This window comes from Ursus arctos, unplaced genomic scaffold (genome assembly GCF_023065955.2).
Source record: "Ursus arctos isolate Adak ecotype North America unplaced genomic scaffold, UrsArc2.0 scaffold_10, whole genome shotgun sequence".
Taxonomy (NCBI): Eukaryota; Metazoa; Chordata; class Mammalia; order Carnivora; family Ursidae; genus Ursus; species Ursus arctos.
Window position 1 is genome coordinate 49,852,509 of NW_026622764.1, and position 14,032 is coordinate 49,866,540.

General features: G+C 40.1%; 1 protein-coding gene across 1 annotated transcript; it reads right to left on the reverse strand.

Moving 5' to 3' along the window:
• Window positions 1–9,257: 9,257 nt before the first annotated feature.
• On the reverse strand, window positions 9,258–12,764 carry LOC113251380 (kelch repeat and BTB domain-containing protein 7). Its single transcript, XM_026493360.4, has one exon. The coding sequence runs from the start codon at window positions 12,379–12,381 to the stop codon at window positions 10,342–10,344; it is 2,040 nt and encodes a 679-aa protein (XP_026349145.1). The 5' UTR covers window positions 12,382–12,764; the 3' UTR covers window positions 9,258–10,341.
• Between the last annotated feature and the right edge of the window lie 1,268 nt (window positions 12,765–14,032).

Here is a 14,032-nt window from a genome sequence, read left to right on the forward strand (position 1 = left end):
CACTTGAAGACCTAGGGGACACTATAGGGTTATTAAATGGTCTAATTTCAATATTGCTGTATCTCAGGGAATAGGGAGACCCAAGGAGAGGAAGAGAGACAGGGAAACAGCAGATCAGTGGATGTCAGAATACATAAAACTTTTATTCATTAAGCTTGCCATCTTTTATTTCATTTTATTTTTTTTGAGAGAGAGAGAGAGAGGGCACACAGTGGGAGAGGCAGAGGGAGAGGGAGAGAGAGAATCTTAAGCAGGCTCCACACCCAGGGCAGAGTCTGACACGGGTCTTGATCCCACAACCCTGAGGTAATGACCTGAGCCGAAATCAAGAGTTGGTGCTTAACTGACTGAGCCACCCAGGTGCCCTTAAGCTTGCCATCTTATATGGGTATGGTTTGTGGTACCCCAGAATAATTACTATAGTAACTTAAAAGATCACTGATTATAGACCATCATAACAAATATAATCATGAAAATTTGGAAATATTTACCAAAATGTGACACAGAAACATAAAGTGAGCAAATGCTGTTGGAAAAATGATGCTGATAGACTGGCTCAATGCAGGAGTGTCAAAAGCTTTCAATTTGTAAAGACAAAAACCAAAAAAACAAAAAAACCCAACACAATATCTACGAAGTGCAATAAAACAAAGCACAGTAAATCCAGGTGTGCCTGTATTACAAAGCTATAATAATTATAACATTATGTCACTGGCATAAATAGAGACACATACATCAGTAGAACATAATAGAGAGCCCAGAAATAAACTCTTGCATATAAGGTCAGTCAATATTTGACAAGGAAGTCAAGAACGGCCAATGAGGAAAGAATAGTTTCCAACAAATTTTGCTGAGGAAAGAACAGTTTCCAACAAATTTTGCTGAGAAAACTGGACAACCACATAGAGAAAAACGAATAGGACCCTTAGCTTACAGAGATCTTATTTTAAACACTTTGTTGTGCCTCACCTTTCTCCAAATGTTCTGAGTCTCCTGACAAGCAATTCAGTTGGCTGATTCCAGCTTTCCATCCTGTCTCTTCTCTTGAACATTTACAGAGCCAGCAGACAGTCAACATGGGACAAAGAAAGGACCTGAGTTCCTAGAAAATCAGAAACTAAGTTAAAAGTTCTTGACATTTCAGAGACCACAAGCATTAAATCATATGGCTATTTTAATTTTGATTCGAGCTGTAATTCAAAAGTTCATGATGAGAAATGTGTAGACTTTTTGATATAAATTTATTGCATTTTGAAATAAGGTGACAATCATATCTTTAAATCTGAACCTTGATACTGTGCAAATTGATTCAAATTTAGACTGTTTTATTGCTTCTCACACTTACATTCAAACGGTATTCAGTGAGTACACAGAGGTAGTATTTGAGAAAGTGCACTTTATCGTTACCTTGACATATTTAATATCATAACTGTGAATTTTAATATAAGAAAACTTTGAAATTTATTAAGTTAGCTCAATGCCCTGATTCGAGATTATTGAAGTATATCTGAACTGAAATGATCAAAATATAATACTAAAAATAGTATACTATAAATAGTATAAATACCAAATATAATATTAAAAATAAAAGCATAATGTAACACTAAAATAATACTGTGTATTTTATTTTTTAAAGATATTTTATTTATTTATTTTTGAGAGAGAGAGAGAGATTGAGAACGAGCAGGGGGCGGGGGAAGGGAAAGAGGGAGAAGCAGACTTCCCTCTGGGCAGGGAACCCCATGTGGGACTCAATCCCAGGACCCTGGGATCATGACCCAAGCCGAATGCAGATGCTTAACTGACTGAGCCACCCAGGTTCCCCTAAAGTTCTTCAGGTTTAAATAACAAAAGTGGGCTCTAGTATTCTATTATTCTAAAGGACAAAAAATCAAGAATCACCTAGTGATCAAGAACAATATACAGAAATTCAAGCTATTTAAGGATTATTCTTAAAATAAAAATTTTAGTACTATATCTTATATTGTTAAGATCTAGGACATACTCAGTCCTATTTTACAGTAACACCTCCAGTCTTAAATTTTTTTTCAACTCTGTTCAGGGCACTTTGATTGGTGTTATGAGAGATATAAAGATGAAGTAGACCCTATCCCTACAAGAAGGAACCTGTAAAGTTTAACTCAGGAAGCTTACCAGTGATTAGACACTCTCTCCTCCAAGCCACTCCCTTTCTTTCAGCGGAAAACCTTGCATCCTAACTCAAAGAAGGAGCTAACAACTTCATCTCTAGCTCAATGAGCCTCCCTTTCTCCCGCCAGGTTTGGAAGAAGAAGGGTCGTGGCTCCTGTTCCAGTATGATCCTGACCCTTGAGCTTGGGTCCGTCTCCTCCCTTCCCCTGAGCTTCTGGGCCCAGGCTCCTCATTATTCTCTCAATGGATTTTTGCCTGAGCCTCTGAAAGTGTTGAAGGCTCAAAGCAACGAGAAACACAACCTCCTTCACTAGGTACTGTCCATTCCCTTCCAAAGAGTAGCCCACACCTGCCCTTCCACTTCCTCACATCTTACCATGTGAGGGAAGATAGAGTACTGCTGACATTGTGTTAGTTTTCCTGATGCATGTCCCACATTCTGCATTTGGCTGATCGCTTCCTCACAGAGGTTTTACTTCGTCCTTCTGGTGGGTCTCTCCTGTAAAATGGAAGTTTGTTTTAATGGCTTAAGTAGATTCAGGACGAACATTTTTGGCAGCACAATTTTTATAAAGACATGACGTTTTTTGTTGTCATGTTACAAGAAGGGCTGTGAGGCTTGAACTTGCTCGTGCCCTTTCATGGCTAGATAAACCCTATTTGGCAGATGGCTAATTAAAGCTTCATTACACTCATTCTAATTCATTCTTTCTAGGCTTCTGCCCCCAAGCAAATCTTCAGATTGAAACTTCTTTGCAAAATACCACCAATGACCTTCCAAGGGCCAAATCGTTTCTGTGATGTGACCCAGTTGGCCATACCCTGAAAATGACACAGGGAAGAGGTGTTACTGAATTGATTACTGTTGTGGGAGCCTGGGGTTCAGTCCAGCAAGGGACCATCTGAGGATCCATACAGAATGCATTTCAGAGCTGCCTCTTTCTTAAAGTTGGGATCCTGCAGCACGTATCTACCAATTCCCATTCTCTCTTGCTTAAGGACTGCCCTGGGGGCATTAACTTCCCCTTGAACTCCTGTGCTGTTGCAAGAGCATTGCCCAAGAGAATGATCTTTCAGAGAAAGCCTCAAGCCAGAAAAGCAAAGTGGTCTGTTATCGTGGTCTGGGAGTGTCTGCCATCGCTGCAGCTGAAATCAGAGATTGTTGTGACATGGGACAGCACATGCATCTCCTAGTGTCTCCAAATCTGATCTGACACCTAGATTCTCAAACTCATTGACAGCACTATCCACTTAGTCAACCGTGACAGAGTCAGCTAATTGCCCCTCTTCATTCTCCTCTTTTTCCTCTTAGTACTAGTGAGAGTTGTCAGCCATAGGTTCCCAGAGAAGAGGGGAGTGGAAAAGAGCTTAGGACTTCAGGGAGAGAACCCTGATACTCTGAAGGCTTAATTTCTGCCAATACTAGAAATACTTGTCTTGGCTGAGACGGAATTGAATAACAAGGATGTGACGTGTGTGTGTGTGTGTGTGTGTGTGTGTGTGTGTGTGTGTGTTAAAGGCATCTCAGGGGTACATTTGTTTGTGAAAAATCATTATTTAGGATTACATGGAATTTAACTTTTGGGTGTGAATTTATTGTGGAAGGAGGATTAGGGAGATTTGAAACAACCATCACGGCAATAAAGCCTGCATGGTGTTGTGAATTGTCTGCATTTGAATACAGGAAGCCTGGACATGGCTATATTAAAATATATTAGCTTACTAGTCTATTTAGTAATAGAACACTGAGTTCAGCTGGGCACAGAGCTACCTCTCTAAGGACTATCTCTCAGTCCACCTTGCAGCTGGGTATGGTGGTATGATTAAATTCCCCCCAGTGGAAAAATGGCAAAATTATGTAAAAGTCCATTGAAAAAGGAATTTTTTTGCATTTTCTCTCTTTCCCCTTTCCTGCAGGATGCAACATAGATATAATTCTGGTAAGTATGCTTTGCCTATGGGAATGAGGATGACTTAACTAGGAGCTGGGGGAAAAACGATACAGGAACCTGGGCTCATGAAGCATCTTACTGGGCAGAACCACCTTGCCAGCATGTGACTGCTCACTTCTGGACTCAATGGAGAGAAACACATTTCCATCTTTTATCTTAGGGTCTCTTTGGCACAGAAGTTTGGCTTACACACAAACACAATAGCTAAGCAAGAATCTTGGGAAATAGCCTATAGTCCTTCCTTTCTCATATACCCTACAGTTCCCTCATCCCCAAACATAGAATTACAGGTCGAACTCAATCTCTTCAACCTTTCATGTCTGCTCCTTCCTCATCAAGCCCACAGCTACTGACTCTCCTGAGGACCGCATCATCTCACTGGACTCCAACAGCATTCCTTTAACTGTTCTTGCCCCCACAGTCTTGCGCTGTCAATACAGTCAAAAGACGAATCTCAAGAAAACAAATTCAATTGTGTCAAGTCCCTCCTTAAAAATTCTCAGTGAATTCACACTGTATGCAAAAACAGTCAACTCCTTGGCACGGCACATTAAATTTCCAAGATCTGATGCTAAACAACATTGCCAGCTTGTTCCCATTCCCAACCTCCCCTCCTATGCTGGATCCAATCAAAACAACATACATGCTGTCACTTGAACATTCCCATCATTGGAACTCCGTCTCTACAGGAACTATGATTCCTTATTGAGGTTATTTCCTTATCGGTCTTCCTCAACATTCCTGTCCCCCGACTTCATTGGTTACAAGTGACCATCTATAAGTGGCTAACCAGAGTCCTAGGTCCTCCAGGAATTATCTGCCAGAGATATCAGAAAATATTGCCTCTTTCCATTGGGGTTTCCAGCCTGGTAGGATGTGGGTCTTGGGTGTCCTGGTAATCATTTTGGCTGCCATGTCATAAAATCTAGCCTGACTAATGGTATAGCAGAGATTGCCATTTATACAATATCTTTCCTTGGCATTTTACAAGAAGGAACCTGTAAAGTTTAACTCAACACATGTTGACCCAGAATAAAGACTACCTTTCCCAGGCATTCTTGCAGTTAGGTGTGGCTATATGGTTAAGACCTGGCCAGTGTCATGTGACTGGAAGTGATGTACACACTTGTGTCCTTTTCTTCCCCTTCCTTCCTTATATAGTTCTCCCTCATGGACATGAGTGTGAACCAGCTTGGACCATGTGGACCAGAACACTATAGGGATAGCAGAAAGCCTGTTCTCAGGTGACTTTCTAGATGAGGGGAGACATAACAGATGGTGGATTTATCTGAGAATCTTCTATCTTATTAAAACAACTATAGGGTCTCCACATACATACAATCACACACAGATCATAACTAATGCATAAGATGAGAGGAAAACATCACCCCTGGTATCTTCTCTACACAAAGACAGCCATAAGGACATGGAGACTCTGACCAGAACTGTGCCTTGAAGTGAGAGCCATTGCTATTTGCTAGTTACCCCAGAATTAAGGAATAGTTTTCTCCCCCACCATTATGGTGGTTTCAAGCATCTATAATTGCTTTGGAGGTGAGACTCTAAAAGGTTGATTCCATTGGAGAGGTGACTGTCCAGAGTAGGAATGGTTACTGAGAAAATATGTCTCAAAATGGGGGAAATGGTATGCAACAATGTCTGTCCCTTACTCTCCCTGTGTCTTAGACCATGGTTATTCCATAAGGTTAAAGAAGCAAGGAACTGCAGCTGATGGAATAGATAACGGGTAACAGAATGGCTCAGAGTCAGAGAAAGGGCATGAAACCTATTGCCTATCTGGTACTCTAAGACTTGGCAATTTCTGTACACACTGTTTTTTCTTCTTCACTAAACAAACAAAAATAAAAAAAACCCAAAAAACTGGTTTGTATATATTTAACCATCTTGATGGGTCTAAATATAGCTTATCAATTCTCTTAGGATCACTAGTCACATTTTCTAGGAACAATTTTGCTTAATACTTTCCTGCTTTATCATATTTGCTATAATGAATATTCTCTTAAAGTTAATTGTAATGATGAAAAGGCGTTTAAGATGTGTGTGAGATCTCATGCGAGGACAGAGGCAAAGTAAAACACCTAAGAAGCACACAACTTAAAATGATTCCAACAGTTCAAATGTAAGCACATTAGAGATGTCCACATTCTGGCTACCACACTTTAGGATTTCAAAGACAAACTTTCTTTTAAAATTTAGTGGACTGATAGAGAGCTGCAAACTTTTCATATTTCCAGCTTATGAACATTAAAACAAATTCAATTAAATAATTTTAGTTTACGACTCATTTGTCATGTTTTATATATTTTCCTCATGTCAGCCCAATTTGCAAAAATGACGTCAGGCAAAGCACCGGTTCCTAGTTTAATGAGCAGTGAGCAGCAAATTGATTATATTGTAAATAGATTCCTTATGGTTAAATGCCCTTTTCCAACCACCTGTTGAGCTGGTCATTATGAGATAAAGAACTCTCACCACTTCAGTGTATGTCTAACAAACAGCTGTGATGTTGGCAGTTTGAAACATCTGGAACCTGTATTTTGCTTTGCATTCTCATTATACAGTCTTCCTAGACAGTAATCATATGCCTTACACATATGCATAACTCTTCAAGTTTCAAAGATTTCAAATAGATTAGCTCATTTGGTAAATTTTTTTGATTCATTTCTTTAAATCACATTTAGTTACATAACTATTCTTGTGTTAATCATCAAGGAGAAATCTGAACTGCAAAAATGTCAACTTTGTCTCAGTTCTGAGGTACCCCTTCATATTCACATCCCTTTCAGATGGTAAATGTATATTATTTATTTAGCTCTATTTTAGGAATGACATAATAACACTCTTCTCCCTCTTATAAACATTTGAGCAATATGCCTTGTGAAAAAAGGTGAATTCCTTTTTGTAGAGTGTTCTTGGGACTCTGTCATAAGTATTCTTATCCTGGGTGTGTGGAAGAACTTCAGAAGTGTCATAACACCCTTGAAATTATAAAAACATGAACATATACATTTTTCTGGGGAATGAGTCAAAAGCTTTCATCAGATTCTCAATAAGATCCAGGTACAAAACAGAAAAAAAATTGCAACTACAGAAGAAGAGAACTATAAATTTAATTCTAAACCCAAATTAAGCAAGTTATTTGCGAAATTAGTCTTTCATCCTTCTGAAAATGCCAATAACACTTATCATTTTAATTGTATAAGTATTTAAAATAATTTGGGTTCTCTGAGCTTTTCAGACTACAGGCACAAAGATACAAAAAAACAATTAAGATCCTTCTAAATCCTACACAAAGATAGCCTCGCAAACAATATTATATTGAGTATTTGCTAAAAGGTGTGTCAATTAATTGTAAAACCGAGACAAAGCTGCTTTCCTGTCAAGAAAGGATTTCAACATTGCTGGTTGTGTCACTCACTGCACAAGCAAGGGTTTTATACATTTAGCAGAAATGCTAATTAAGAGGTCAGAAGGCCTGGGTTCCAGTGCCATTTTTATTTGTAACTAACCATATACAAATCACTTATCTATAAAATAATGGTTAACATCTATCCCCTAATTCACAAATATATCATGAAACCAAAGTCTTCCCCAAAAAACTTCTTTTTAAACCACGACATTACTGTTAGTTAGCTTATACTTAACTAAAGGATGAAAACGACAAATTGCAGAATTTGTCTTTTATCAATCAGTTAAATACTTTAATTCTGCAGATGGGTAATCTGGTTGAGATCAGCACTGTCCTATTTCAATCTTACAAAACAAAAAGCTATCGACAAGAAGTTACTGGCGAAGAAAAGGTGGCCAAAAAATAACACTACTAAGAAAGCGCTTTCTAAGTTGAGACCAGTGCTTTTAATATCCCTGATATCAAATGGAACAAAAGTTAGCCTTAGGCCACTAAAGCGTATTTACTGTTTTGAGGGAACACGTTCTTAAGAACACATTGCTAGAGCAAGAATCTTATTTCATTAGAAATAACGTTAAACAGGAATGTCTTATGGACTCTTCAGATGCCCAATCAAAATGGCTAAGAAAACATTTGTGTGTGTGTGTGTGTGTGTGTGTGTGTTTTTAATCCTTTTGTCTCTCCCTCTTTTTTTTCATTCAAAATTCAGTTCCCTATTCTGGGGCACACTCCTCGGTACTCTGATGTGGTGTAAGAAGTGTTAGCATTCAGTCACTAGAGAATAAACATATAAGAGGAATTAACATTTTGAACAAAGATGCAAAAAGAGGATTCTAAGCTGGTATAGAAAAACGTATAGACTATAAGCATCTGTATATGTACGCCATTTATCATGGATATGTATTGTGACAATCGTATGTATTAACAGACCCTTAAAAGGTAAGCACCTCCATTTCTCTGTATTTAACAATATCAATTTTGTGTGATTTAGTTTCTAGTTCTGGACTTTCCCTTACTTTATGGCGACACAAAAACAAACAAAAAAGACAAAAAACAAAGACTGGAGCATGGTTCACAGAGAAATACAGAACAGATACAAATATCCTAGTAAAATAACCATGTATACCATTGCTAGGGAAATATTTTAGAGGAAACATACTTTCACTATTGGCCCCAAATGCCATCATCCACTAGGTTCTTTAACTGTCAATTTTTAATACAAAAATAACTCTGATGGTTTCTCTCATCTATGGAACATAAGAACTAGGAAAATCGGTAGGAGAAGAAAGGGATGAAGAAAGGGGGGGTAACCAGAAGGGGGAACGAAGCATGAAAGACTACGGACTCTGAGAAACAAACTGAGGGCTTCAGGGCGAGGGGGGTGGGGGAATGGGATAGGCTGGTGATGGGTAGTAGGGAGGGCACGTATTGCACGGTGCACTGGGTGTTACACGCAACTAATGAATCATCGAACTTTACATCAAAAACCAGGGATGTACTGTATGGTGACTAACATAATAAAAAAATATTATTATTAAAAACAAAAAACAAACAAAAACAAAAATAACTCTGAGATGATAATCATAGACAGTGACTTACAAAACTTGACAAAACATTTCAATGCTACACAAAACAGTTCCATACACAGCTTGAAGTTTTAAAGTTCTCTGCTGGCACTTGATTTGATAGTTGATAGACGCAGTAACTACTGATCTCAATAAATACCGCTTTTAGCTTAAATTTATTTTCAAAACCAGTATTACCTCACAAAAACAGTAAAGAATAAACCACTTCCTGCTGAAGAATCCTCTAAGATGAACACCAAAACTATACAGCCCAAATATTTTAGGAAAGCATATAAATTTTTTAAGACTAGGCATGACCAATAGATAAAAATTTACATTACTCAATCATATCCAGTGAAAAAAAGGATTTTTCCTTTGATTCAATGAAGCATGTATAAGGTATAGATGAAATATATGGTCTTACAAAGCAAGTTACTTTTTTTTTTTTTTTGGTTTAGAAGGGTGTTTAATTGGTGACACTACTAGAATGGATCATTTTTAAAATAGAAAAATGGTCACATTTAGCAACTACACGTTATATTCCAAAATTAAAAGTGAAATTTCTTTTAAAGCAGTAGAATCCTGATTTTTTTTTTTTTACTTTCAGTGAGCTCTTAAGACGATTCTGCACATTATCAAAATGAAATCCCATTTTATATCATATATATGTATCCAAATTTTTTTCTTTGCAGAAGGGGAGAAAACCAAACCAAATTTAACAAACTATACTAACTTATAATACTAAAAACTGGCTAGTTCAAAATTTGGGAAATCTACTACTTTCATTATTCTGAAGGAAAATATAAACCTTCAAAACCCTACCAACAATTTCTAGTTCAATTTTCTACTATAAAAATTGAAAAGTTAAATTCTTTGTGGCACTAAATAGAATTAAAAAGTTAACAGAAGACTAAAGTAGATAATCAAAATATAAAGAGTGTAACTAACCAAAACAATCCACTGGTGCAACAAATATTTGAACTATGAAAAAAACCACCAAGCATTCTAATCAATTATATAGTTCATTTTTGCATATTTTAATCTCGACTTTTAGCACAGTAAATTATTATATAGGTTGATTTCATGGACTGTTTAAATTTTGTAACATTACATTAGTAATTCAAACATTATCCTTTCTAAACCAAATCTGCAGTCCTAATCAACATTTTTCTTTTTTCAGGAAAAGGAAATCTTTTAAAGATACATTCCATAGCAGTAGAAACATTTTAGTGCTTCAAAATATTTACAAAGAACCCTGCTGATCCTGTGCATTTCGCTGAGGTGCCACCTGCACCCAGACTTCATCATCAGAAAAAGAACTTGAACTTCCTGACTCTGAGTCCAGCTCACTGAATCCATCTAAGTCCCATTCAGTACTAGACTCACTCCGTGCATCATCTTCCTCAGTGATGAAACTCTGTCCAGGTTCGAGGCAGGAAGGATAAACACGAGCACAGAGGCAAATAAAGCCAGAGTCAAACTGCAAAAGACCTAACATGGTACCTATATTAATCCACTGGTCTTCCCTAGTATCGTATTCATAAACAGTCACCCGGTTTTTTTTCCATTGAGGGGTGGTAGAAGTGATGAGGAGCAACTTTTGGCCATGATTGACAATCTGGTAGTTGTGGGTCTCTGAGTCCAAGGGAATATTACTAATCCGCCTCCATTCTCCCCTGGCTGGGTTATAGACCTTCATGACGGGGATGTCACAGATACAATAGATCTCATCATTGAAGACACAGGCTTCTTGAAAGTCACTACGTTTAAGAGAAGCACAGTTCAGCCACGTATTGTGACTAGGATCATAATAGAGCATGCGCTTACTGTTCACAGCATAAAGATAGTTCTGAACCACTATTAGTTCAAAGGAATAGAAGGAATGGGGTACAGGAGCCACCAGCGCCCACTGGTTTCTCTGGACACTGTAGCATTCCACTTCCTTCAGTTTAACGCCGGTGATCGGGTCTCGCCCGCCCAAGATGTAGATGTAGCCGTTGAGGTAGGCCACATCCATGCCCTCCCGACACAGCAGGCGGTCGGCGAGCTGCTGCCAGCTATTCTGGGCTGGCTTATACACCCACAGGTCCTTCCTGGGCTGAGCGGCCAGGTAGATGTCATGGTCTGGAGACACACAGACAGCTGAGGAGGTGATAGTCTTAGTGTGAGCCAAGCTGGTTAAAGGGGATGGCATTGTGTAAATGTCCCCTGAGTATGGGTCATAGCAGAGAAAGGGATCTCTGGGATGTCCAAAGAAGATCACCATCTCCTTGGCACACATACCCAGTCTCTGCGGTGGATTTTCTGCTGTGGGTACAACAGAGCTGTTGCTGCTATCTGGCTTTGGTACCAGAGACTTGTACAACTTGTCACCATAGCGCATCTGCAGGGCCCCTTCAATAAGGTCCAGACAGTACTTCTTCACAATGGGCTTGGTCAGCAGCCCTTCCAGGTAATCCTGATCTTCATCTCTGAAGTGCGTCCAGCGGACACACTTGAAGACTTCCGCAGCGCTGGGACCCCGCTCTTTAGGAGCTGCCTCCAACCACTGCACTGCCACATGACACACGGTCCGCTCACTCTCGATGTCTAGACTATCCAGACGCAGGACAGCCAGTAGCTGAGCCAAGCTCAAATCTGCCAGACTCTCCTCCCTTATTGAACCCATTCGGCTGAGCTGCTTGAAATTGTGGGCTATAAAGGACTGGGCCTGCGATCGCAGCTTGTGATGGTCGAAGGCGTCGGCAAACTTGAGGATGGCGGTGCAGTTGGCCAGGTCAAGGCGGCGGGCTAGGAAGGAGGCACAGGCTTCTCGCACATACTCGAGCTGTAACATGTCAGACGCCGCGTAAAGGCGTTGCACGTTGGCCTCACTTAGTGACACTCGACCGGTGTAGCAGTAGTCGACTAGCACTTCGAACGACTCGGCATCCACATCGTGCATGGTCACACTCGCCTGCTGGCTCTCGTACATGCCACCGGTGAACATGCTCTTGAAGTAGGGACACGCGGCAGCCAGCACGTTACGGTTGCAGGAAAAAAGGCGGCCAGTGCCCGGCCCGCTGCCAGGCGTCACCACCTCGATGGTCACATCACATAACAGCCGCGCGTCGTAGAAGGACTTCAACTGTGCCAGGAGGGCTGCAGAATGAGCCGTGTCCTTCAGCTCCTCCGGGCCCGCGAAAAAAGCCGAAACAGAAGGCTTGGAAATTCTCTTGGGTCGTCTCCCGCCGCGGGGACTGGCCAAGCGGCGAGAGCGCGGAGCTTCTTCCCGGGACTGCATAGTGGAGATGGCGGCGGGGTACGAGGGCGCGAATGGGTGCAAGGACCGGGCTCTGGCTCCTCCTCGCCCTTTTCTCGCTGACGCTAGATCGCGGCGTCCCTGAATAGACTGCAGGGGCCGCACTTACTCAACTCAGCCCTGCGTCGCGGTGCCGCCTCCCTTTATCGCGTAGACAGTGTCTGACTCACCCTCTTCCAGTTCCGCGCCCTTTCTCGCCTCAGCTCGTTTACAGGACCCGCTGGACGGAACCGAGAGAGCCGCCACTGCCGCGCTGGCAAGACCGGTAGGCGTCCAAGAGAACTACGACTCCCAGGCTGCCTTTCGCGCCTCGAGGCATGCCGGGGCCCTCCAGACTCAAGGGGATAAGCCGACGGACAGAAGCCGCTATGCATGTTGGGAGTAGTAGTTTGAGTAATATCGCGAGGTTTCCTGGGCGGACTGTTTTAGCTAACAGAATTTGAAAGCGTTAATTTTCTTGGATTTGTTGGTTTGGAGGATTGGCTTTGAAGTTCCAGGGTAAATCGCCGTCTTAGTATTCGTTAATTGTGAGACTTCTCTCAGACTTTTCCCTCTTTGTGAAGAAGTGGGGATAATAATTTTCATGGGATTGTGTGAGAATGGAATAAGTTGCAGAGGACATAGGGCACTTCAATAAGTATTTGTTGATTAGAATAATTACATGGTTACACCGTGCCTAGAATATAAAGATTCAATCTTGGTTAGCTTTTAAAAAAATATTTAAATTTATTTATTTAAATTTAAAATTATTTAAATTTATTTTTTTAAAAAAAAGGTACCCACAACATGTGAGACCATGAGCAATTTCTGCAAGAAAACTTCCAGTTTTTAATGTTGCTTCCTTTGAAGGGTTCTGAAGGTTATTACAATATTTTCAATACTAAACGATATCCATGGGTTCATTAGGATGTCTTAGAGAAAGATGAGGTCCTAGGGAACAGCATTTATAGGTGGCCTCAAAAAAGCAGATCAGGGGTATTACACAGGTGGGTCTCGACATCTCACCAAATCAATACTTCCTCCAGCGGAGCAAGATTATTTTCATAAGCTCTCAATATGAGTGTTTTCGAGTCGTCTAATACTGCTCATTTGACTACTTTTCCAAAAATCAATCGAAGGCTATAGAGTTGTCTTTATCAAGGAGTTTAAAAGGGAGTTTTAAAATATGTAAACACACAGACCTTGTACAAAAGCACAAGATCCTCAAAACTCTGTATTCAAGCATGCCCTAATATTTTGAATCAATATAGTTCAATCTATCCTTTACAAAAGTGTTTATATATGTACTGGTCAATATTCTTAGTTAAATCATCAAAATCAAGTGCTTAGAGATTGGGTTTTGTTTTTTTTTTAAAGGGAACTTTTACTTAAAAAAGCAGGTTGCTCTTGCCACTAGCTTATCATGCATTACCACAACTTAATGAAATCTTCAGTATTACATTGATGGGTGAATAACAGATGCCGGGAGAATAACTCAAATTGTTTTGCTCTCTTGTCCTATTAGCTGAAGAACTTCTACTGGAAATATTCCGGGATAGAGACATTAAGTAGGGCTCTGGGCTCCAGTATCTCCTCTGTTAGGGCTGTTGGGTATCCCTTAGATATACTTGAGAGAATGAGGTCATTAGTAACA

What these genes read in the sequence shown, in the direction of transcription:
- LOC113251380 (XM_026493360.4), bottom strand. Translation starts at nt 12,381, where the DNA reads ATGCAGTCCCGGGAAGAAGCTCCGCGCTCTCGCCGCTTGGCCAGTCCC.